The sequence below is a fragment of the Pollachius pollachius genome (assembly GCF_949987615.1).
Source record: "Pollachius pollachius genome assembly, chromosome: 16".
In the NCBI taxonomy this organism is placed as follows: Eukaryota; Metazoa; Chordata; class Actinopteri; order Gadiformes; family Gadidae; genus Pollachius; species Pollachius pollachius.
The window spans coordinates 14,671,022-14,694,349 of record NC_136949.1 but is presented as its reverse complement, the minus strand read 5'-3'; the positions used below and the strand labels follow the sequence as shown (position 1 = coordinate 14,694,349).

Sequence of the window (23,328 nt, the reverse complement as noted above, 5' to 3'; positions counted from 1 at the left end):
GAACCATGGTAGCCGTCTCCCCCTGCTCCACTAACACATACCACTATAATGTGGCAAAATGACTTTGTTAGCCATCTGCCAAAGAGCATTAAGCCTGAGTGCTGAACTAAACAGAACTATAACTCTGAAAAATGAATTGTCCAACATAATGAGACAAAAACAGTGTTTCCCAGCCAAGGTGTTAAAAAATATATTTGATGTTTGATATTCCACTTCCATCTTTTGTTCCCGGGCTAAAGAAATTACAGTCTGATGAAAATCCTTGACCATGGGCCATAGATGCACCTCCCTAGCGTCCTGTGTATAGAGGCATGTAGCTCAGCCACATCCCTCCAAAGCTCCCCCTCTGTGTTGACATGCAGGTTCCTCTGGTGGTGTTCAAGAGAGAGAAGGAGATCGCTCGCAAGCTGGAGTTTGACGGCCTGTACATCACAGAGCAGCCCTCGGACGACGACATTAAGGGCCAGTGGGACCGACTGGTCATCAACACCTCGTAAGTGTGTGTGTGTGTGTGTGTGTGTGTGTGTGTGTGTGTGTGTTCAATGCTTTTACTGCCTCTATACTCAATGTGTTATTCAAGTTCTGAAGCAAACTGGTCCATCCGGTATTTGCTGGTATTTTATTTCACATTTCAATGTTCAAAGAAACTTGATCTTGTTTTGACTTCCTTCCCAATCCTTGGCAGATCCTTCCCCAATAACTACTGGGACAAGTTCATCAAGCGCAAGGTCAGTCGGACCTTCGTTTTCTTTTATTATCCACGCATCATCATCATCGCCACGATACACTAAGTCCACCTTTTATCCAAAACAGCGTGGGATGGGATGCTTGAGGGAGGCTTTAACATGCCCCTCCCCCTGTGTGCTCACAGGTGATCAACAAGTACGGGGACATGTACGGAGCAGAGCGCATCGCCGAGCTGCTGGGCCTGGACAAGAGCGTGCTGGACTTCGACCCCACCATCGAGACGGTGGAGAAGGAGGCCTCCCTGGTGTCCTGGTGAGACCCCCACCCCCCCAGCCCCCATATCACACACAGCAACAGCCACTAGACCCCCGTGGGCTGGGAACCATCAGCGGTCCTTAGCCTAACAGGGTGCGTGGTAGGCACCTAGGTGGGATAGTTTTACACTAACGCTGCTGAATGTACATAACAGAACTATAGGTTGACTCGGTCCACTCCACTGAAATGCACCAATGGTATAAAATAAAGTAGGATGAGTAGATATGGACTCAAGTGGCCCTCCATGCTGAACGCAGGCTAAAGTGGGTGGTACCTGACTCTGGCAGCGTTGGCTTACCAGGTAAAGCTGATAAAACATTGTGGCTGCACGCCACATATCGGATTGTAGGAAGCGTATAAGCAATAGGGAAACTGCTATACAACCCTGATGCTAAATAAATATATTTTTTATATAGTGGCCGGGACTAGTTCAAACAGGGTGGTTGGTTCTCCTTTAAAAAATGTCTGAGCTCCAGAAATATTTTCCCAGGCTGGTTTTTATTTTGCATTTTGACATAATCAGAGTACGTGCATAGTTTGTTTTGGTGTATAAAATAAACATGCTTGCCTTTATTTTGTGTTTTCTGACCCACAGGCTGAGCTCCATCGATACCAAGTACTACATCTGGAAGATGGGAGTGGTGTTGACCGACAATGTAAGCCAATAGCACATCCTCTGCTTCTGTTAGTCATGTTTTTTATTTATTATTAGGAGGACACAAAAAGCCAGTAAGAAACCAAAAAACATATTAATAATAATGTAATAAGACGATCTCTAAATCAATGCAGATGTGCCCCATTTCAAATATTAACATAACATTGCACACAGTAAACACAGACCCAATAGTTGAAAGTTGGATCGAGTAGGTAATCGCTTCTAGAAGTGTGTCTTTAACAATACAGACATAGAGGCCAGCAGCAGGACAGCTCCCACTTGAGTGCTGAACCTGTTTCTGCGTTCACACTATTGTATTTACCGACATTTGACAAAATAGTTATAGCATAAATATATAAAACTTGGATTATCCCCAATGCCCAAGCATATACTAGTCCTATGTCTGTGGAAGTCCTCCAGTAGATGCAGCACAAGGGCTCACTCTGCAAAGGTTTAAGTTCCAATTAAAGTCGTACCCCACTGCCAAAGATGGGAGGATAAGGATTAATCTTCCCCTGCCGTCAGTGATGATGAGTGATGCGTCTCTCTCCCTCTGGACAGTACTTCCTGTATCTGATCTGGTACACCGTCATGTCCATCTTCGGACACTTCAACAACTTCTTCTTCGCGGCCCATCTGCTGGACATCGCCATGGGCTTCAAGACGCTGCGCACCATCCTGTCTTCCGTCACGCACAACGGCAAGCAGGCAAGTGGCCGGCCACCAGGGGGCGACACAGGGCCCCTGGCGTTGGGTCATTTTTAAGACTAGCTTTCATCACTGCCGGGGACAACCGTCACACCAAAGACACGCCTTCTACCGTACTGTTAATCACCATCGTGGTGGTGGCAAATCGGCATTCACATTTTTTATATAATAACTATGGAAGTGAAGTGCTGAGGAGGAAAGCTTACAGTGTGGTCCTGGGACTTTAAAATCCAAGGACCTACCGAGGCGCTCTGGAGCTGTGGTCAGCCTGTGTCTGGTCAGCCTGTGGTCACTGTGTCTCTCCCCCCAGCTGGTGCTGACGGTGGGGCTGCTGGCTGTGATCGTGTACCTCTACACCGTGGTGGCCTTCAACTTCTTCAGGAAGTTCTACAACAAGAGCGAGGATGAGGACGAGCCCGACATGAAGTGTGACGACATGATGACCGTAAGACCCCCTCCTCCCCCAGAGTCGCATCTTACGGCTCGTGTTTGACACGTGAAAGAGGTCAATTTTTATATCTTCCGTCTCACTGTGATTCACTTTAGTCACACATCACAGTCTGTTATAATAAGCGGCCCCCTTAACCATTCGGTCACTGGGATCACACTGCCAATGAATTAGTCAAATACAAGCCTTTGCCCTGGATAGGTGTTGTGCATGTGTGATTGAAAGCTCCGCAAAGATAATCATTTTACTCTTGTCATATATAGAAACAATAAGTCAAAGGAGACCAACCATCTCAAAGTGTCCCATGGCAGGTTAAACCTGCACTATGTATGTTTTCCCAGCAGCCTCTAGTGGTTGCTACAGTTATACCTTATTCATTCTCAACACCTTTACTCTGAGATTTTTCTACGGTGTGGGAGAGGGGGTGGGCAAAAGTGGACCAGAATAAAAGGATTTATAGAGAACAGATCCCTGGATGGATTGACCTGTGGACGTTTATCCTTCTAGTTGAATGGCGCTCCACTAGAAACGTTACACAGCCCATGTCTATCCTGCGCTAACGTTGCGTTCCTTGTGGCAGTGTTACTTGTTCCACTTGTACGCGGGTGTGAGAGCCGGCGGCGGCATCGGTGACGAGCTGGAGGACCCGGCCGGTGACCCCTACGAACTCTACCGCGTGCTCTTCGACATCACCTTCTTCTTCTTCATCATCGTCATCCTGCTGGCCATCATCCAGGGTAGGTGGCAGCAGTACGCGCTTTACAGGGGGAAAGGAAGGTTGGTGCTGAAGCTAACGGCGACTTACCGACCCCTCAGGTTTGATCATCGACGCCTTCGGCGAGCTGAGAGACCAGCAGGAGCAGGTGAAAGAAGACATGGAGGTAAGAGGAGGGCTTCCTACGCCACACAGAGACAAAAAAAAAATTCTGGGTATAAAAAAAAATTCTGGGTCAACAACACTATCTTTTTTTGTTTAAAAATAACAAATCACTGTCGTGTGTTTTCTTTCCTAGACAAAATGCTTCATCTGCTGTATCGGCAACGACTACTTTGACCGCGTACCTCACGGGTTCGAGACCCACACTTTACAAGAACACAACCTCGCCAACTACCTGTGAGTACACGCACACACACAGGGGGGAAGCCCCAGTGATGTGTACACAACTCATGTTGCCACGACGTGATTAACGCATGTCTTCTTTGCAATGCAGGTTTTTCCTGATGTACCTGATTAACAAGGACGAGACTGAACACACAGGCCAGGTACTGCACCTCACATCGACTCCATTCAGTCCCACCTCGCCCCGGCTCACTGCAGCAGGGAGACTGGTCATGCACGCCCTATCTCCAACCCAACCTCTTTAGGAGCGCTGGGGGAAGTGGATGTAAAAGCGGCTCATGCGTTCAGGAGGCCTTGCACTCCCAAGCAGGGCGTCTGTTGCATAATGTGTTCTCGCTGATGTGGGAGGGCCTGTTTACCAGGAACCATGTAGTGCTACAGCAAATACCAAGCAATTTCTTTCATAATACTGTTTATTTGGTTCTGTACACACACACACACACGTACACACGCGCACGTGTGTGCGCGTACACACACACGTACACACACAGGTACGCGTGTGTGTACGCGCGCACGTGTGTGCGCGTACACACACACGTACACACACAGGTACGCGTGTGTGTACGTGTGCACGCACACGCAAAAAAAATCAGTGAGCCAAGTGGAAACGCCTGATGTGTCTCTGCCTCTTCCCCAGGAGTCCTTTGTGTGGAAGATGTACCAGGAGAGATGCTGGGACTTCTACCCCGCTGGAGATTGCTTCCGGAAGCAATATGAGGACCTGCTGGGTTAGATGGGGACGGCAGTCCACGTTTAGCATCAGCTCCCCTCTGAAAACAACAGCCCTCCTGAGAGGGGAGCCATGGTCTGAAGTGGGCTGGACACTATGCTGCCGCAGTGGAGAGCAGCGCAAAAGTCTAATCATTTCGTTTTTTACTTTTTTTTTAAGAAATGGTCACCCCCGAAGAATAGCAAACAACCATTTGAATGTCGAGGATGATGGTCGGACATTGCGTGCGTAACCCCCCCCCCCCAACAAAATCCACCGCTATTTAACACGACTTGTATTTTTGCAAAACGGTTAGCCTCATCACTCGCTTTACCCCGCGCTGCGTGGGTGCGACGACTTGAATATGCAGAACATTACTGTAACGTATTACCAAACAACAATGGGGAATGTGTGACGATTGTTGAATGCATTCATCTTAAATCGTACAGGATGAGTACGCCTTGCTCTGCTCATCTCTTGTTTGACTTGTAATGCCCGAGAGAAGAAATAGGTGACGTTTCTTCCAGGAGCCGAGATGGCTCACCTGTTTTTTGCCAATGTGCCTTATTGAGGAAAAACGAAGCAACTATGCAAAACCCATTTTTGTCCCTCCTCACACACTGTAGCGCTCTAGTTCTGAATATGTTCAGGTTAAGTTAGTTTTGTGGCATTGAAGATATAAATTTAAAAAAATAACTACTATTGTATAAAACGTAGCTCTTTGTTTAAGTGTTGCCTACCAGTAGTTTGGTACTCTTGAAGCCGTGGCGTCATGTCTGCCTCGCCCTCCTTCCCACAGAAACCTACAAAAAGAGACACCTTGGTTTAAGGATTTATGAAACACAAACATGGTTTCCTGCTTGAATGGCCACTTGTATGTATGTAGTCGCTTTCGTAAGAGCAATTTCTTTTGACAACACGGAGGACATTAATAAAGTAACCAATGCAATAAAGCAGAATGTGTTCCTTAGTGCCTTCAGCATATCTTCCACACGGTCACTGGTTAAACTTCAAATCACATTGTACATCTCAGGGGAGCGAGAGCCTTCAGCCACCCACTCAAAAAGAAGCACAATTCACGTCCATAATGGCGGCTGCAGAATAAGGAGCATAGCAGGCTATGTGGAAACTTTGAAACCTTGAGTTAAAAGTTTCCATAGTGGTTCCAGACAGGTCTGTACTGACCTGGTCAGGAGATCATACTGTCCAGCCAGTCCTCCAGATCCTCCTCCGTCACTTCCTTTTTGGCTGGCTCCATCTTGGTGGGCGGGGGCGGCTCTTCCTCCACCCTCTCTGGTGCCTCCGGCACTACCTCCAGCGCAACTGGGAGAAATAAGGGTTCACGTGATGCAAATTAATTGGATGGGTCTGCATTTTTAAGGACATTGGAATAGTATACTTAAGATAGAGTTGAAGGAAAATAAAGTGTTATTTGCATATTTGCAAGCTATTGGGAGTATCAACCCACCCTCCTGGAGAACGTGTTTGTCCGACGTTTCCGCAGGCTGACTCCCTGTAGCGTCTGGATCAGGCTTGTCCAAGCCCAGCAGGAGGTCCAGTTCTGCGTCCGCGTCGTCTGCAGGCAACAGGTTGGCCGAGGCGATCGGCAGACTCCCGGCCAAGGAAAGTCTGGGGCTGGTGTCGGGGCCTTTGGCAGCCGGGATGGGAGCCGTGAACACGACGGGGTCTTTCTTGGGTGGAATGGTGGCAGCAGGCAACTCCAGAGGTGTTGACACCTGGAAGAAAATAATAAATAAAGGATAGATAGTGTGACATAGGTGCTCTTATCGTCACCATTTGAATTGTGGTTCTTTAAAAAATATATATAAGTCAACATACTCTCGTCTAACACATTGTAATAATACAAATTCACTTTATTGATCATGCACTGTGTACTACGCCGATAGTCTAGATGAAATAGGTCTAGAAAATATGAGAACAAGACAATATAGAAATTAGAAAAACGATGGGGAGAGTGGGAAACCGAGAGAAAGAGGTCGAGAAAATACGTCAAGAACAAGAGATCCGAGAAAGAGTGACTTCTAGAACAAATAACTAAAAGACATAACCAAACCTAATCCTAAAATCGAATTGAGTGTGGGCTGTGACAAGTGCTGGTTGTGAGCAGTCAGAGGCCTCCTCGTGCATGGGGACTCACCTGGACCAACTCTGCCTCCAACTGCAGTCTCTGGTGGAGGGGAAGAGCCTGGAGGCACTGCGCCAGAGACACCAGGTCCAACCGCACCGCAGACATCTGGAAACACCCGTTACTACAGCCGTTACTTCATTGTTCAGAATCCCCAGTATACACAACGTATATACTTCTATGACGTAACCGCACTACTTAAACTGCAGAGCGGGTGGAATGGGACAGTGGAGTAATACTGACACAATGAATGACTTGGGTTCTGAACAACGCTAAGCAAAGCTATTCGTCCATCTCTATTCTTGTCACTTCTATTGGAGCGATGTGAACAAATTGTTACATTAGTTTAGAAGTAACTTCATCCCTGCAGCCATTGCCAAAATTGATTTTCTCGCTCTCTTCTCCACGTCCCAAATTGATTTAGAGAAAAACAATCCTTGGGTCGAATCGTGGATGGATGTGGTTTCATTTTCGGATGCATTTTCAAATAAACAAAGAAACAAACCCATAGTGATGTTGCGGTGAAATGGTTACATGCTAGTTTGTAGTTACACCGTTTCATTTCTCTGCATTCAACATCAAAATGCTCCTCTAAACAATGGTACGCTGGAACGTCTCATGCGTTTGACGAATCAATGCCTCTGAGCAAAGTGGACCAAAACACAAGTAAAACAACTTTATGGATTTACCTGACTGGAGGCCACGGCGTCTAGCTCCCAGTCCTTTTCTTCAGTAAACCGGAATTGAGTGAACGAGTCCCCTGTGGGGGAGACAAAGAGCACAAGGAAATATTATTGTTCACCTCCAGGAGAACGCTTGCATTTGTTTTGCCTCTGCGCGGGATTCAAAGCAATTCAAAGTGTCAAGGCGTTTTATTTGTCATATGCACAATATAAGACAGGGTTATGCCGAACAATGAGATTCCTTGTAGCAAGGCAAGCAACAAATACGCAAAAGGCATTAACAAGAATATAGGATGAGTATATAATACAAAATAAACACTAGTTCCAGTTCCTAATGTAAATATGAGGACTACAGCATAGGTTTCCTGGTGGTTATGGACAAAGGAAGATTATGAGCGGACAATTAAAAACAGAAACATAAAATATTTTCTTTAGGTATAATATATATTACATTCAAATTGGATGTGTTGTTGCAGCGGTTTCAAATGACATCCTCCCGGTCAGTTCGATTTATGTGGGGCGTTCAGTGTTTGAAATCTCTGAAGACTGGTCACCCGGGTTGTACGGTGAGCGGAAATGTGGTTGATAGGTCTCTGAGAGATCAATAGGATGAACTCCTATCTCAAGCCCTTGCCTCCAAGACCCCCCCCCCCCCCCCCCCAACTGTGTGGTCCCCAATTAGCTGGGGGGGCTTTTGGCTGGGCTAAAGACCCTGCTCTGCCTCGCTGTAATGACTTCAAATGATGAAGGGAATGGCAAAGGCAGCACTCGGTGTGTCCTACCTGGGCTGGATGCAGCCTACGGCCACGCTACCTCTGGCCTGAAGACGTTACAAGACAATGGCCATGTGTGTATTGCCGACTGCGCTTGTGTAGCCATGTCAAACAGGCACAATGTAGGTGCTCTGATTAGACGCAAACGATCGCATACGCACAGACCGTGAGCGGCACCCAACAATGGAGAAGCCACGACTGACAATGGTGACCGTGTGCCACATGCAGCTGGACCAGGCTGTGTGTGTGTGTGTGTGTGTGTGTGTTGTTGACGTTGGCCAGGGCCTGTGTGTGTGTTGAGTGCCAGGGCGCGCGCATGTGTGTCAAACAAAGCAGCGCAGCTCCAGTCAGCCACAGCCGCGTCGCTGTGCTTTGTGACCGAGGGCTTTGACGAAGACAGCAGGATACCTGCGCACACAACGCCGATTAGATGAGAGAAACACTTTGTTCTGCAGCGTGGGCAGCGGGAGGCGGGGCGCTGATCAAGCGAGGCCAACAGTGGGGTAGCCGGGGTGTCAACACAAACAAAACAAACAAACGCTAAAAAAGGAACAATGGGGGGGGGGGGGGGGGGGGGGGGGGGGGGGGGTACGGTGTGAGGGGGGAATGCCAGGTGCTAGGTGTGCACAAGGAAAGGCTGACAAGTTCTTCCGGCAATCCTGTATTTTTTGGACAAACGTAACAATAATTCATACGTTAAGAGATCTAGCCTCATGTCACAATATTGGCTAGGAAGGTGCGAGAGCATCAGGTGCTCTCTTCAGACGCACCCTGCCCTCCTCTTCTGTTAACCCTTCCCCTGGCCTGGCTGGTAGAACATGATGCAGTAGTCAATGTGGATACGTTTGGGCTTTTCGTTTCAGGAGAATCGATCAAAGGGGGTGATTTTTGGAAGGTGGATGAAATGAGCCATAAGGTGGGGAAATGTGTGTTTCCTCCCCCCCCCCCCCCCCCCCCCCCCCCCCCCCCCCTCTGCGAGTTCTGTCTCCTGTGAGAGCCGTCTTCAACACTGGGCCAGTGGCCAGGTGTGCAAACTGAAAATCTGGTTGTAAGCCAGTCTAATGTATATAAGATGAGAAAAAAGGATTTCAGTTCAATCAACAAAGATAGAAATGAAAGGATTATATATATATATATTAAAGAGCTTAATGAAGAAATTTACTGAATTTTCTCGTTGTGCCACTTCACAACTGTTCCATGCCTAACTTGATATATATTAGCTCATTTCTTAAACTAATTTCACATGGAAATCTTTCAAGATATCAAGTCAAATGGAGTTTCCTAAAAAATATGGGGGGGCCAGGAAAAATAAGAATTATAAACAAACTGACAAACCGATTTTCAGAAAACAAACGGGATGGAACCGGTCTGCCCAGTAAGTGCGGCCCGGAGCGTTTAAAAAACACGGCCCGGCGTCAGAGGAAACCAAATCTGGAAGTGAACAAGTGCACACAAGCACCATGCTGTCAAGAGCTGGGTTTTCTTGTTGTTTGCCAGTAAGACAGTGCAGGATTGATCATCTACCAAGTTCCTAACCAAATGATGAATGGAACCGTCCAAGGAAAGCGGTTCGTGCATTAAGTGGAATCCAGTTAAAAACCTTAGGGTGGATGCATCCGTCTGCTCCAAGTGGGGAAGCTGCACAGACTCTTAAAACCTAACTTGACATGTAGGCGTACTGCGCTACAGTAACACACACACCACTCCTCTGGGGCCATTTCTGCGTGTAGATGGTGGAGAACTCGCTGGGACCAAAGCCAGCACTAGCCTACACACAGCCATACAGCCCCAATATGGTCAGGTGGTCCTTCTAGCCACCAGAACCAACGCTTTGTATCAACTCCACGGCGAGCAACTGTGCCGATACATTGCTGTGTTTGCTTCGGTAAATATAGCTCAGCTAGGGTTCTTGCGTTACAATACAGTCATAATGTCAGGACTACAGCATAGGTAAACATGAGTTATACTTCTGTTTCTAAAATTTTCCACAACTTCCCATTTATATCCATGATATCAATAATAGTATTGCATTATTGGCAAATACAGTATATCGTAAACCTCGGGGGGGGGGGGGGGGGAGAGAGAGAGAGAAATATACAAGGCCAAGTAGGGGGCAACAGCAGAACTCTGTTTGACAGCTTCTGGGCGGTGCTGAAGGGAATAGCACTTTCCCGTACTTAGCCTGTTGGGCAGTGGGCTGCAGCAGCTCCACAGGCTGCTTAGCTTCTCCCAACACCCGCACCGGTAGATGTTTACCACTCCGTTTATGTCATCCCTCATTTCTCCGTTTCAACACCCCCCGCCCAAACATCTACTTCCTGAACTAGAGGAGTTGGCAAACACTGCAGTCGCAGTTGTGGTCAATAAGAAAATGTTGACTTAACACCGATTAACACTACTAACTTAACACTAAACTAGGATAGGTTTTCCATCCATTGTTATTGTGTGATTATCTTTACATACTTCAAATTCCTGCTCATAATTCAGTGTTTTCCGATGTCTGTGTTTGGATATATATGTTTATTGTGTGAGCGGGCAATTATTTTCAGAATGTATACAGTATTCAAATCAAAAAACGACACGACTGAAACAGTGGCCAGACTCGGTAATAGTCTCGTAATATCCTTGGCCATGCAAAGTGCGCCGTCGACATCGTAACTCCCACCCTGGGTGCGGGGTCAAGCTACAGCACAGGGAGCCGTTATAAGGTCCTGGTTTCACAAAAGCCTCATCTTGCTTCATATTGTGAATATATGTGACAAGGCTCAACAGTAATTGGCAAAGTTAAATATAGTTCCATATATTGGCAATAATGATCAGTGTACCACTAGGGACTGAGAGAAAATGCTTCCAAGTATTTTATTTTTGAGATCTACAAAGCTTTTCTCCTAATCACAGTAGGCAGCAACACTGCCCTTCAGAACCCCCTCCCCCGACACACACACTTCTGATGTTTCCTAAGATGGTCACGCCATTTAACCAAGCCAATTAGCCCCGCACTCAGACGACTTAAACTCACAACGCCTTCGATAAATCACTGTCCATCCTAATTGCAATTAAAATCCAGAGCAAACCAGGCGAGACAATTAAGAGGAGCTTAGCTGTTGATGTTAACGCTTCACGTGATTGGGCGAGGCCGTGTTGACGCCACAGTCATTTCAGGACAATTCCAATTCTCCAGCGGCATTCGCTGCTCCGTGTTTCTTTTATCTTCCATCGCCGCTATTCATTGCCCCGGAGTTCTTCAAGTGGAAGACCAAGGACGACAGGCTCATCCACGTCCAAATCCAGAAAAGATTAGCCAACAAAGGGAAGGGAATATGATTCAACCAACTAGATATATCAAATATTTCATGGCGCAAAGTGATGAGGGGCATATAATACAAGTTTTAATCAGCTTATATTGTTGGGGCAACAAGGCCTGACAACACCTACAACGCACGTCATGGAAACCAATGCAAAGTGACACTACACCACATCCTTTACAATTCTAGATCTTTCTTAGAACAGTAACGTGTTAAAAGATAGATGCCTTTGTCCTGCATTACCCTGAACTAAAAGACTGTAGCAAAAGTTGTCCAGTGTGGAAGTGTTGATTAAAATCTCCCAAATTATCTTTTAATCAAAAGGATCTTAGCAAAATGAGATTTAGCCGACTAAACTGATATAGTGCCTCACTTGCCGCTTATGATGGAGGGCACGTCACTCCTCCTCACCACAGCCCAGACCAATGTCTCTTAGCAACAGCTGCACAGATCGTCTGTTTCATGGATGCATTAACTACTCTGTCCCTCTCCGTCTTAGCATGGGCGCTACATCTTGCCTGCACAAGACCCCCTCCTGGGGGCTAACCAGGAGGCTAATCAGGAGAGAGAGTGAGTGCCTCAGCTGCCACCTCGCAGCACGGTCCCGGTGGCTAACGAGATTGACCATCAGTCTGGGAGCATGGAGACATCTCTCTCTCTCATTAGCGAAGGGAGGCTAGGCAGTCTTAGCCGCAAGCTAACTGGCTCAATAAACGCTAGAGCTACTGTAGCATTACTCATTGTTTGGTGAAAACTAAATAGCTCAGATTGACCATTTTGATGGCATTAGCACTACTCGTTCTCTTGTCAGATGGATATGCAAATGTTGACGTTAACAACTTTGTAGGGAATCAATTAGGTCAATCGCCCTGCAATAATTACATGGTCACTCTAAAGCAATCACTTTAACTAAAGTTGACATTGGGCCAACATTTACCACTGCATATATTCTGGCAGAACACTGTAAGAGAACTCGCTAACCCTAAAGATATTTCCCGTCCCTGCTTAATATTATGTCATATTTGAATTGTCCTCCTCTGGTCCCCTGGGCAAACTATCATTAGACATGTTTAAAATAAATAAATGAAATATCCTCAGGGAGCATATTTCAATGTCTCATATAAAACATAGAAATCGATTGGAATTTACCCAATTGAACAGCCTAAAAGAGGTTGTACAGATCAAATGGATGCGTTCAGCGGGCTCTTCAATAGCTGGCAGAACGGGAAGGGGACGATTAGAAATCATTTGGAATACAATCACAAAAGTTTGCTTCCATGTTCCAGTTTTAATGGGATTCAAAGTGCTTCGCTCCCTCCTTCCCATGTGTTGCTTTTTTTTTACTGAAATAAAACAAACCATCCCTCTATTCATTCAGATGAACATAGATGTACCTCTCTCATCAGTATTCCTAGTATAAATCCCCTTATGTTTGTATTATTTTCACTGAATGTCACTTTCCATAGGCTGAGGTATCTCGCTGGGTTTTTCGTGCCCTCATTGACAAAGAGGCCTGGACCCAATGGTGTTTTCTCTGCTTCTATAAAGGTTGAAGATGTCTCCTGTGTAAAGGGTCTTATCACAATTGTACTACCATGGCAAACAAAGTTCCCCCCGAACTGGGTTTGGGATTTCCGAACTTGCGTGACAGATCGATACAAATGTATGAATGACTCTTATTAGCATCAACATTTTGGTTCATTCGTTGAGCTTGGCTAAACACTACATTGAGAAGAGTATGGTCTTACCAGTGTTCATACCATTATTATGTTTGTCTAGATTCAGGATAATGCCAATGCAAAACAGTCAAGGGATGGGCAGACAAAACCAAAACTAACCAAACACCCTCCCGATTACTTGGTCCCCAGACAAATCTCCTGAGTTATTTCATCCTGAATCTTTATTCACAGGTTTATGGAGACTATCAATGTGAATTGTACCACATCAACAGGTTTGTCTCTGTATTCAGCCAAAGGAAAAATTGATTATTTATGACAAATCGCAGGAGTGAATTGGTCCCGCACCGGTGGACTAAACTTAATTGGTGCATGCCAATGATCCCCATGTGCCAAGGTGGTAAGCAGCTTCGGTGGGCCTTCTTAGAACGGGCTGTTTACTTATTTAATCAAACTAGAATAACTAATAAGCCGCTAGGGTTGACTGGCACTGCAACATTTACGAACTGAAGTGACAATCCCAACATGCTTTGTAAAACCCAGGGACCCGCTGCAGAGCTTAATGGGTAATAATAATAATTGTTATTATTATTACTAAAGGCACTGCTATTGTTGTTCACCAGCAGACAAGTGATGGGGAGTGGGCGGTTTGATGCAGGCAACACAATTATCTTAGATCAACCTCCGCTGTAATTGGCTTTGCATTTGTTTGTCAGAAATGTTGTTGTGCAATGTGTGGATATTCTGACCAAAAACCTACTTCTTATGCAAATACTAAATGTTTGATTGAGAACATAAGTAGTATTAATAGATGATAGAAACAATTAAAGCAAGACAGGTTTATGAGAGACGAAGCAGAAACCCCCAAAATGTTGTGAGAAACATAAGTCGATCGAAGATCTGTATTCGTGCAGATGATTGATTACAAAAGGTATGAATACCTTTGTAAGCCCCAATGAAAATAATAAATAAAAAAAGGAATAACATAGCATCTGGTTATATATTAACTTGACTCAATGCCATCTCAAATATGTTGGCTACATTCCATCACATTTTCCCCCTGATAAACCCACGATATGGGCTATTCTTGTCAGAACAAACACGCAGTGACACTTGAAATCAGCCCCATCTGTGGACAGTGACGGAACAGAGTCCAGAGCCCCCGAGGTGAGGACAAGATATCAACAGCCCTGAAGAAGGCTCTGGTTCCAGGTGGCTCACTGTCCTCGGAAATTAATCAATGGCGCTGACTGTGTGGCTCCGCACACACGTGCACCCAACAGCAGTTGCCCTTGTGTTTACAGCCCCCCATTTACATAGATCAACGCAATGGGAATATGACAGGGGGCCTGTCCCTTCCCTTCGCTTCTCTTCCCTCGCTCTGTCTGTCTGGCTCAAGGCAATAAAGCCCTTAAAATGGCACAGCCGTGTATTCAAAATAATAAATGAAAGGCGTAATCTGTACTAATTTCCCCATGTCGCTCATCAGCATGTAGCGGTGTAAAGCCACGTTTGCAACGATTTCTGCTAACGTTTTCGTGTCAGCAGGTGTGGGTGGAAGCCTTTAGTGGACCCTACCTATAGCAGGGGGGGGAAGGGGGTGTCTGCATGCCTCATTATGCAACACTCCCACAGGTGAACGTTAATGGCTCATATCCTCTCTATTGCACTCCCTCCCTGATAATCAAACGTGACTCTTGGGCCTCCAGGCCATGCCTGTGCCAGGCCGGTCTGCAGGGCATCGATGTCTCGCCTCGCCGTCATCCGTGGAAGAGCAACATTCCAACGTCAGGAAAGAGAAGCTTTTAACGAAGAACCGTCTCCTCGATGCAGAGGATGAGGCGGCTGTGGCCTTACCGTTGTGGGACACATTCCCGAGAGACGGTTGCAGCCTTCGACACTCCGGTGACGTCATGATGGAGGTTTGATTTCACTTGTGATCTCACTTGTGATGTGACTTGTGACTGATCTCACTTGTGGACCTATTATCGATGGCATAAGGCGCGTTCAGACTGAGGGACTTTTCCCTCTAGTGAGCTCCTACGGGTGTGGCTTGGGAAAGAGGATCCGCTCAACTTCACAGTTTGGCCGCTCAGATAGTACCTGCCTCGTGGTAGGAGCTTTCTGAGCCGCAAATGGGCTGCTCGTCCCAACTCGTCTACAATGCGGGATATGACACGAGTAGATCTCGACACGGCCACAACTTATGAACAGCACCATTTTTTTAAAACAAGCAGAGCCGACGGAGACAAGCAGACGATGGAGAACGAGAAGACGATGGAGAAGACAAAAAGGAAGACCGCCGACAAGTTGGTGATGATCATGTGCTAACAAAAAGTGTTGCAGAACTAATTACTTCACATTTGAACTCCGTTGGGGAGCAAAAGGTTCCTCTATGGGAACAGACGCAGAGGGGAACTAAGTGAGTGGGCTTAGCCAAAGCAGTGAGCCACTTTCCGAGAAGTCCCCCAGTCGGAACGTGCCTATAGTTGTCACAGTTGAAACTACCAAGACCCTATATAATTACAGATTTCAAATGAATTGCCATGAGATCATACTGTATATATTTTTTAATCATTGCTGACAAAGTCACGGATATCATTGCTGACAACACTTTTAGATAAAAAAAATATATATAATTATGCAGAGATTTATATTCTCTGACTTTTAAATAAGCGGGATAACCTAGCTAAGGCGGCGTGAAGGCTTTATTGCACCTAGCGGTGGCAGCGGGCAGCGTGGGGCGCACCATGTGACACCATTAGTCTCACTGTGTCAGCCCCGTTCACCAGGCTGTGACCCCTGACCGAAGCAGACGGGGCCCACGCTCCGAGGGCCCCCATGCTCCTGGTGAACACCTGCGCTGGACACACCATTTTCACCCTTTGATGTGAAAAAGAAGCCACCTTAAATCCACTTGTAACCTCCATGTGTCTCCGCACATGTGTGTTACGATTTGTTTTGCTGATTTACAATACGAACGACAGTAGCGCAATGTCCCTCACTACAAAGACAGAATTTTAAAGCATACAAAGATAAATGTACCGCCACGCCTGGAATCCAACCGGGTGGCGTCATGTGGCGTCTGCTGCCGGGCGAGTGGGCCGTTCTGCTTGAAGCTTTATCTGCAGCGGGCAGCCGGCAGCGGTGAATAGGGTGTCCGTAAACGATGCTGTTCAAACACTCTACAAGTCACTAGTGATGGCCGCCGCCGTGGAGAGGCAGATGGGATAAACTAAATTGTTATTCATTAGGGAGAGGAGGGAGGCTGTCCAATGAACACACACACTGGTAGTTTGCGTGTGTGTGTGTGTGTGTGTGCATGTGGATCACCTCTGATCGCCACCTTGCTTGCCTGGGCACACATGGCCATGCACGTGTGTGTATGGTCACACATTAACTGGCCACACGTGTGCGCGTGTGTGTGTATGTGTGTGTGCGTGTGTGATGTATCCTAATGTGAACAAACAGCCATCCCTACCTCAGCCCAACATCCACAGCCTCTTTTCCACTTCAACCTCCTACCCCTTTCCCCCCCCCTCCCCCCTCCTTTCTCACTTGTGTCCATGACGGCCCCTGATGCTGCATGACGTGCGTCTCCCTCCTGGCTGTCCTTATAGCATATCACAGTCTGCTGCTCTATCAAACAGAAGCCCAGAGACTGTGACAGTACTGCACGCCGCTGAGCTGGGTGCCGACAGCCTCCTCCGACCTCCTTCAGCGGGAAGCAAGAGCTGCAAACTCATGAAGCTACACTGGGAGGAATTGATCTGGAAGGACCTGGGCACAACTTGGGAGCAGAGGGTTGACGTCTCCTGCCCAACAACAAGTCACTCAACCACTTGTCTTGTTCTTCACCTGAACCCGAGGCGTGGCTGACGCAGTGAGCGGGGTTCAAGTCCTAGAATGGGCAAAGACATTTTTCACAGCGGAGTGAAAAACCCTAAAAAACAAATTTTCTCTGTGTGGATGGGAATTTGGGTACTGATGGAAGAGGACTGCTGTCGGAGGTCTTGTGTAGGTGTACACTTGTGGAGTTGAACTGCGGTGAGCATCGCACCAGGGAGCGAGAGAGAGAGAGAGCAGGAGGGAGAGAGAAGGAGAGGAGGGGCTTCACAGCCGTGTAGTCAAAGGCAAGACATCCCCACAATTCCAACAGTAGTTTACTTGGTGGGCATTAAGCCCTCTGTATGCCGAGTACAATCATGACAAGATCTGTTTCTCTCAGTTGGTCCAGAATGAGTTGAGCTCACAGAAGACAAGAGGGTACGGATAACCACTAAGGAGACAGAGACAGGGAGAGACTAGCGCTAAGCATAAGGGACTGGAGAGACAGTGGGAGCTCTGCTCTCTAGAACAGAGCTGGTGGACTTCAGCGGACCATAGCTGAACCCCTTTTTAAAACAGTGCGAACTAAACGATTTTTTCAAGAGCTGGAAGATATGCTCAAGTCCAAAGCACTGGACCTCTTGGAGGGAGGGTGAGTACGTTTGATCTTATCAATACTATATTATTAGATGCCTTTCTTCACTTATGATTATGAAATAAATCTCTAAATATCATCTTATGTAGCAGCAGCTCACTTCTCTAAAATAAGAACAAAACCATTGTATTGCCTCGTTGGTTATAAAATAATTATGAATAATGGCATGTAGTTATGCATGTGGGGGTGGACTGAGCGGACTCATTGGGGAGATAATTGAAACCATGGGGATGAGCGATCAAAGAAGGCTGATGGCAGCTCGGAGGGACAGGAATGTCCACGAGAATTGTGCCTGAGATCAGATCAATTTGCCCCCTATTCACCAGAATCACCACTTTATTGGACATGATGTGAGACACAAGCGACTGCAGGGGCTTCAATCACTAAAGCTAAAAATAAGAAAGAAACCTAACCAAAGCCCAGAAAAGCACTATCACGCATCCTCACCAATAATGGCACTCCTCATTCCACTGCTGTGACTCGTGGTCTCTGTCAGTCACTCCTGCCAGCTAATCAAGTATCCATAACAACACTGGAACATAGAAATTAATGGCCTTGATTGAGACTATTCATCATTGTTGGGGGGGGGGGGGGGGAAGAAAAGAAAAGCAGTCTTGTGTTTGTCAATCTGGTTAGGTGAATCAGTGATTCCTTAATGCGATTTCCTTTGGTCTCATGATGATGGAGCCCTGATAGGTGCCCATTAGGGGACAGGTGGGGGGGCACAGGTCCGGCTGAGGGGGAGGAGGATTGATCCCCGTGTTAATGTGTACAGAGAGATGAAGGCCTTAGGACTTAAATAACTGCCCACTACGTGTGTACGCGCACGCACATACACACACACACACACACACACACACACACACACACACACACACACACACAAGGTTACGGAAAGGGGAAATTGCAGCGTGTGCGTTACCCCTGGCAACAGGACAATCAATTCCCCCCCAAGCCCACCCCACCCTCTTGGACATGAAGACGCATCAGCACTACACCTGCTGTCAGGGAAATGCTCCAGGTTTACACACAGGATGACAATTCATTTTTGACGGCGGCAATTGATTTAACACTATAAATGAAATCTACATTCACATTTATTTATTTAACATTTTTCTATGATTTTTTTATGCTTTATTATAGAGTGAGATAGACAGGATGGTATGGGGGATAGAGGGGAGGACATGCAGCAAAGGACCGCGGGCAGGAATCAAACCCGGGTCTCTGCGACCAGGACTGAACCTCAATGGTACGCCCTCTACCCGGAGAGCCACCGGGACACCCCCTCGCATTGTCCTTTAAATAAAATAAATCCAAATGGCCCAAGGACAAAAATATATTTCTAATATATAAAAGAAAGGTGAAGAAATAAAAAATTGTGCGCCCTCAACTGTTTCTTGCCACAAAAGTGGGAATGTTTGGTAGGCTGAGAATCGCCAAGCGCATCCAGAGCGAGGTCGAGGCGGGCTCATGGTGCAGTGGTCCTTTCTACAATATCACAAGCCTTGAAAGCCTTATCGCAACAAAGCTGAATTTGGAAACGCCTCCACGGATAAAGGATGGAGCACCTGAGGACATGTGAACAATAGTCGCATCGTCTCCTGCCATACAAAGCAAAATATGTCGTCAAGGCCACACAGGGAACATAAATGGATCAGAAAGGTGAAGTCATTAAAGGGCAGGCTGATGGAAACACAGCCGTCCGGGTAGTATGCAGTGATGGGACAAATGCCCCACATTCGCCCAAAACAACAACAACACACACGCATTTTGGGGTTGGGTGTTCAAAAAACGACTCGGCAGCGCGGTCAGATTGCCTGCATTCTCCGCCATATGTGGTAACCCGGCACGGTGAGCGCACAACCTCCTCCCCAAACAGGACACAACTTTGCCGGGCAAAAGCCGAAAAGGCATGTTTAATCCAAATCAAACAAACTCCTACTGAAAATAATACAACAGCGGAAAAAACCTGGGAGGAATCGACGGTCCTATCCTTCGTGAGTGGGATCCCGTCACCCACGAGGACCGGTCTCTCCGTACAGGAGCCTCATGGCTGGGAGAGCCCTGAAGGAGTGGAGAAGCAGGCTATTTAAGCCCTGCTTCTCCACCTGTTCCTCAGGTGCTCTGCATGTCCGTAATTGGCCCGGGCCGGGTTGCCACAAAACACACGCACACGCACACGCACACACACAGCATCATTCAGCATCTCAGCTTCAGTTTGGTTGTTGGGTGGCTTTGCTCGATGGGTAGCAGAGGCTGTGAACCAGCAACCCTAAAGTTGCAGTGCCAAATACCCAAATGGCTGGCTCTCTTGCTAATGGAAATGTTAACCTTGTTTCTACTGTGGATCAAAGTCATTTAAACCCCTCTTCTCTTTGATTATCACTGGTTCAATGGTCCTATTCAAGCTCTCCACTCTATCAACCTGTTGTGGATTGTTGTCGTTTGTTAAACAAAGAGAGCAACTTTGTGTTTCCACCCCCATCCTTTTACAACCATAAACGATCATTAACAATCATTGAAAGATACATGCAATAATGTATAATGTAATAATACATGTAGTAATTTAGATGACGGGCGCAGGTATGTGACCCGAAGGAGATACGTTTAAATTAGTTATCAGTATTATGATAAACAACACACTGGCCTTACTACTACAACAACTACTACGACTAATTTAACTATTCCCCTCTGACCTTTACAAACCACGACAAAACCAACAACCATTAGAAATGATTTGTTCTGCATGGCCCTCTTGTGATAGCCATGCCTTCTATTTTATGGCCGAGTGGGTGTGACTAATCCGACAATGTGGGCAAAACTGTGACGCGGAGAAACAGAGCACAGGAGCCAAACTACTCCAAACTGCACCTGTCCTACCTGAATAGAAAGCAGAGACCTAGAGGAGGACGAGATGATGGAGGGGGGGTGCGAAACATGAACTGACCCACGAGTGCGTAGCCACACACAACATTGGGTTTAAATAAAAACCCAATGTTATTAACCGCAGAAACCTGCTTGTCAGAGATTCCAATGGAGCTATTGGCCAGCTAACCGCACGATGTGACCAGGCAATCTGTTCATTAACTTGTCTGTAACCACACCTCTTCATTCACACATGACGTGTTGCTTTAGACTTCCTCCGCCGGAAACATACGGCGGAAAAGCTTCACCATTGGCTAGATCATCTGTGAATCCTGCAGCTTTACGTAATTGTTATCTGAATGTTAGATAACAGAGAGCTGCGATGCTCCTGTACTCAGGCTCTTCAGCGTTAGGTAACAGAGTGAAGCAACAACAATGCTGTCAAAGTGTCAGAGAGGGCATGTAGAGCTCCATCTCCATCAGGGCAGCACCACACAAAATGTTGGGTTTTTACAGTGGCACTAATGCAGAAGAGAGAGAGTTGAAAGGCAGGAAATGTTTGAGTGTGGTGGAGTACAGAACTTAACCTGCTGACTAGCAAAAGCTCTTCACTATCATCAGCCAGTAGGGTGCCCAGAAATAGATAATATAAGTACATGTGGTCTTTTCTGATACATATTCTGATCAATATATCTATCCAAATATATAAATAAATAGAGAAGCAAGAAAGAGAGAGAGCATCTGAGGACAAAGTCTAGGCAAATTTTTCCTGACTCCCATTTGTTTGTGTTGCTATTCATGAACGTCAACAAAATACACAGAATAATAAAATGTACTGTGTTATACAATTCGCAATTTAGCAGAAGCTTTAATTCAAAGTGACTTACAATATGTCAAGCAACAGGTCATTAAGTAGCAGGCAGGTACCATCTAGCTTAAGAAAGGTATAATGCAGACATAAGGGATCATGGAACCAAGAATCGTTGTGTCTAACACCCTTACCACTACAGTCTCTTGGCCCTGCCATGTTATACAATTGTTAGACGAAAATCTGTTTTTTTTTTACCTATACTAACTAAGATGCAACTGTTATTAAACAATAGTAAGCTAGCCATTATGATGGAAGGGAAAAGATAACCAAACCAACAGGTTGTTAAGGCCTGGCCCTTATTATATTACCTTAGGCTACATTGAACCAGTTATGCTGAATACAAAATACATGTATATAAACACATGCTCTAATACCTGAAAGCAGTGGCAGGGCATACATACAAACAAACATACATCCAAGTCTAACGTTTGTCTCCTTCTTATCTTCATCTCATGAAACAAATAACACCAGAGGGTATTGCACAATTATTCAAATACCATTCCTTTCAAAATATGTTCCTATAACAGTCTAGTGATGTGTTTTATCCAGCTCCAAGAGCCATGTGTGTGCAAGTCTAACCGAGCTGATCAAATTAAATTAAAATTAATGCATATGTAACGTTTGTAAAATATTGCAAACTCTGAATTTCAAAATGCTTATAAAGTTAGCTTTATTTATAGCAGCATTTTTTGGTTCACCAGAAAAGCCCATCATATACATGTTTTCATCAGTAATGTAGGGATTGATGGCAATGTAAATAACCCAGTATTTCTTTCTTTCAGTAATTGAGGGTTTGCCAAGCTTGGTCTACCTCCCTTGAAAAGGTCAACTTTGAGTGAGTCATATGGCCACAGCTTGCCACCAGAAAGAGCAACAATAGAATATAGTTCACCAGTGCTGGCTCTATCATGCCTCAGTTAGACTTTAGAACCGAGTTCCTATTAAAGTGTAACAACTCAACACAAGGTGCCAAATAAGGGCAATTACGTTTCAGACCTTACCTGCAGATTCCAGCAGGACATGATAGTCTGTTCCCCTCACAGCGGGGGTGTCGTCGGCGGGCTCCTCCCGTTCAGACTCCAGGTAGCGGTCCCAGTTAGACTCCAGCTTTCTCCTGGAGAACACCACCTTCTCACCCTCATCCCAGTCCAATGTTTGCCCATTCCCTTCATTATGGTCCTGACGGAAAGGAGCACAATATTGGATAAAGAGAATATATTGAGATTTATTTTTAATCAAAATGACTCTGTGACACAGTGTTCAAACTCAATTTTAATAAAGTCCTTGTAGAAAGTGTCCCCAATGTAAATATCCTATTCCTATTAATTAATCTCATGATCTTTTATTACAAATAAATCCGATACAGAGCATCCTAATTCTTCCATGTTTGTCATGGTATTGCATTGTATATTATTCGGCCAAGTTTGAAGTTTGAAGCACTTTGTTGACATAACAATTGTTGACATAACAATTTTCATCTCACCAACTTGCCTCACGCTGACACAATGGTAAAGCTAGCAGCACAATCAACTAATGTTACAGAGAATGAATATAGTTGTGTACACTTCAAGCAACACTTGATATTAAAGGGTTGCGTCAACTGCCACACAACGTCAATTAAGAGCCCACTACTCACGCGGTGTTGGAAGCCCGATGCTGCGGCGTTTCCACCCCGTCCACGTCCACGATAATGGTCCCTTTTACCTCGGCCTCTGGGGTTAACGTTACCTCCTCGCCCTCGGCCCCGGTGTTCACCACCTGCGTTGTCGTTGTCATGTCCACCACCACCTCTCTTCCAACTGCCCCCTCTCACTCTGTGCCTTTCCTCCATCGCTGCCAAACGTATTACACCCTGTTCAAAATGGTGTCTCGTTGAATCATGTC

At 46.0% G+C, this 23,328-nt stretch overlaps 2 protein-coding genes across 6 annotated transcripts in view; one reads left to right on the top strand and one right to left on the bottom strand.

Moving 5' to 3' along the window:
- ryr3 (ryanodine receptor 3) overlaps positions 1–4,666 on the top strand; it is a gene marked incomplete at both ends in the record, with an annotated part of 112,984 nt that extends 108,318 nt beyond the window's left edge. Inside the window, 11 exons of the mRNA XM_079753193.1 lie at positions 363–493; positions 686–728; positions 872–999; positions 1,598–1,658; positions 2,219–2,365; positions 2,676–2,810; positions 3,394–3,550; positions 3,630–3,694; positions 3,827–3,927; positions 4,025–4,076; positions 4,571–4,666. Of these exons, the coding sequence (XP_079609319.1) occupies positions 363–493; positions 686–728; positions 872–999; positions 1,598–1,658; positions 2,219–2,365; positions 2,676–2,810; positions 3,394–3,550; positions 3,630–3,694; positions 3,827–3,927; positions 4,025–4,076; positions 4,571–4,666 (1,116 nt within the window). The remainder of the gene's footprint in view (positions 1–362; positions 494–685; positions 729–871; positions 1,000–1,597; positions 1,659–2,218; positions 2,366–2,675; positions 2,811–3,393; positions 3,551–3,629; positions 3,695–3,826; positions 3,928–4,024; positions 4,077–4,570) is intronic.
- aven (apoptosis, caspase activation inhibitor) lies at positions 2,434–23,285 on the bottom strand. 5 transcript variants are annotated; one of them, XR_013812531.1, is made up of 9 exons: positions 23,081–23,285; positions 22,446–22,623; positions 7,478–7,548; positions 6,801–6,896; positions 6,111–6,378; positions 5,828–5,965; positions 5,383–5,445; positions 3,619–3,710; positions 2,434–2,752 (listed from the first exon to the last, which is right to left on the bottom strand). XR_013812531.1 is itself a non-coding variant. In XM_079753780.1 (7 exons), exons 1-6 carry the CDS (start codon positions 23,273–23,275, stop codon positions 5,832–5,834), a joined length of 942 nt encoding a protein of 313 aa, XP_079609906.1. In that variant the 5' UTR covers positions 23,276–23,285; the 3' UTR covers positions 4,942–5,445; positions 5,828–5,831. The 5 variants fall into 5 exon arrangements, 1 of the variants encoding a protein (XP_079609906.1); XR_013812532.1 differs by lacking the exon at positions 2,434–2,752 and having other exon boundaries at positions 2,894–3,710; XR_013812533.1 differs by lacking the exons at positions 2,434–2,752; positions 3,619–3,710 and adding an exon at positions 4,507–4,657.
- Positions 23,286–23,328: the final 43 nt, after the last annotated feature.

Bases quoted from the DNA above. Each gene is read 5' to 3' on its own strand.
- aven (XM_079753780.1), bottom strand. From the start codon at position 23,275: ATGGAGGAAAGGCACAGAGTGAGAGGGGGCAGTTGGAAGAGAGGTGGT. The intron at 22,624-23,080 runs GTGAGTAGTGGG...CCTTTCCGTCAG, and splicing joins CATCGGGCTTCCAACACCGC to GACCATAATGAAGGGAATGG. The intron at 5,966-6,110 runs GTGGGTTGATAC...TATTTCTCCCAG, and splicing joins CAAACACGTTCTCCAGGAGG to TTGCGCTGGAGGTAGTGCCG.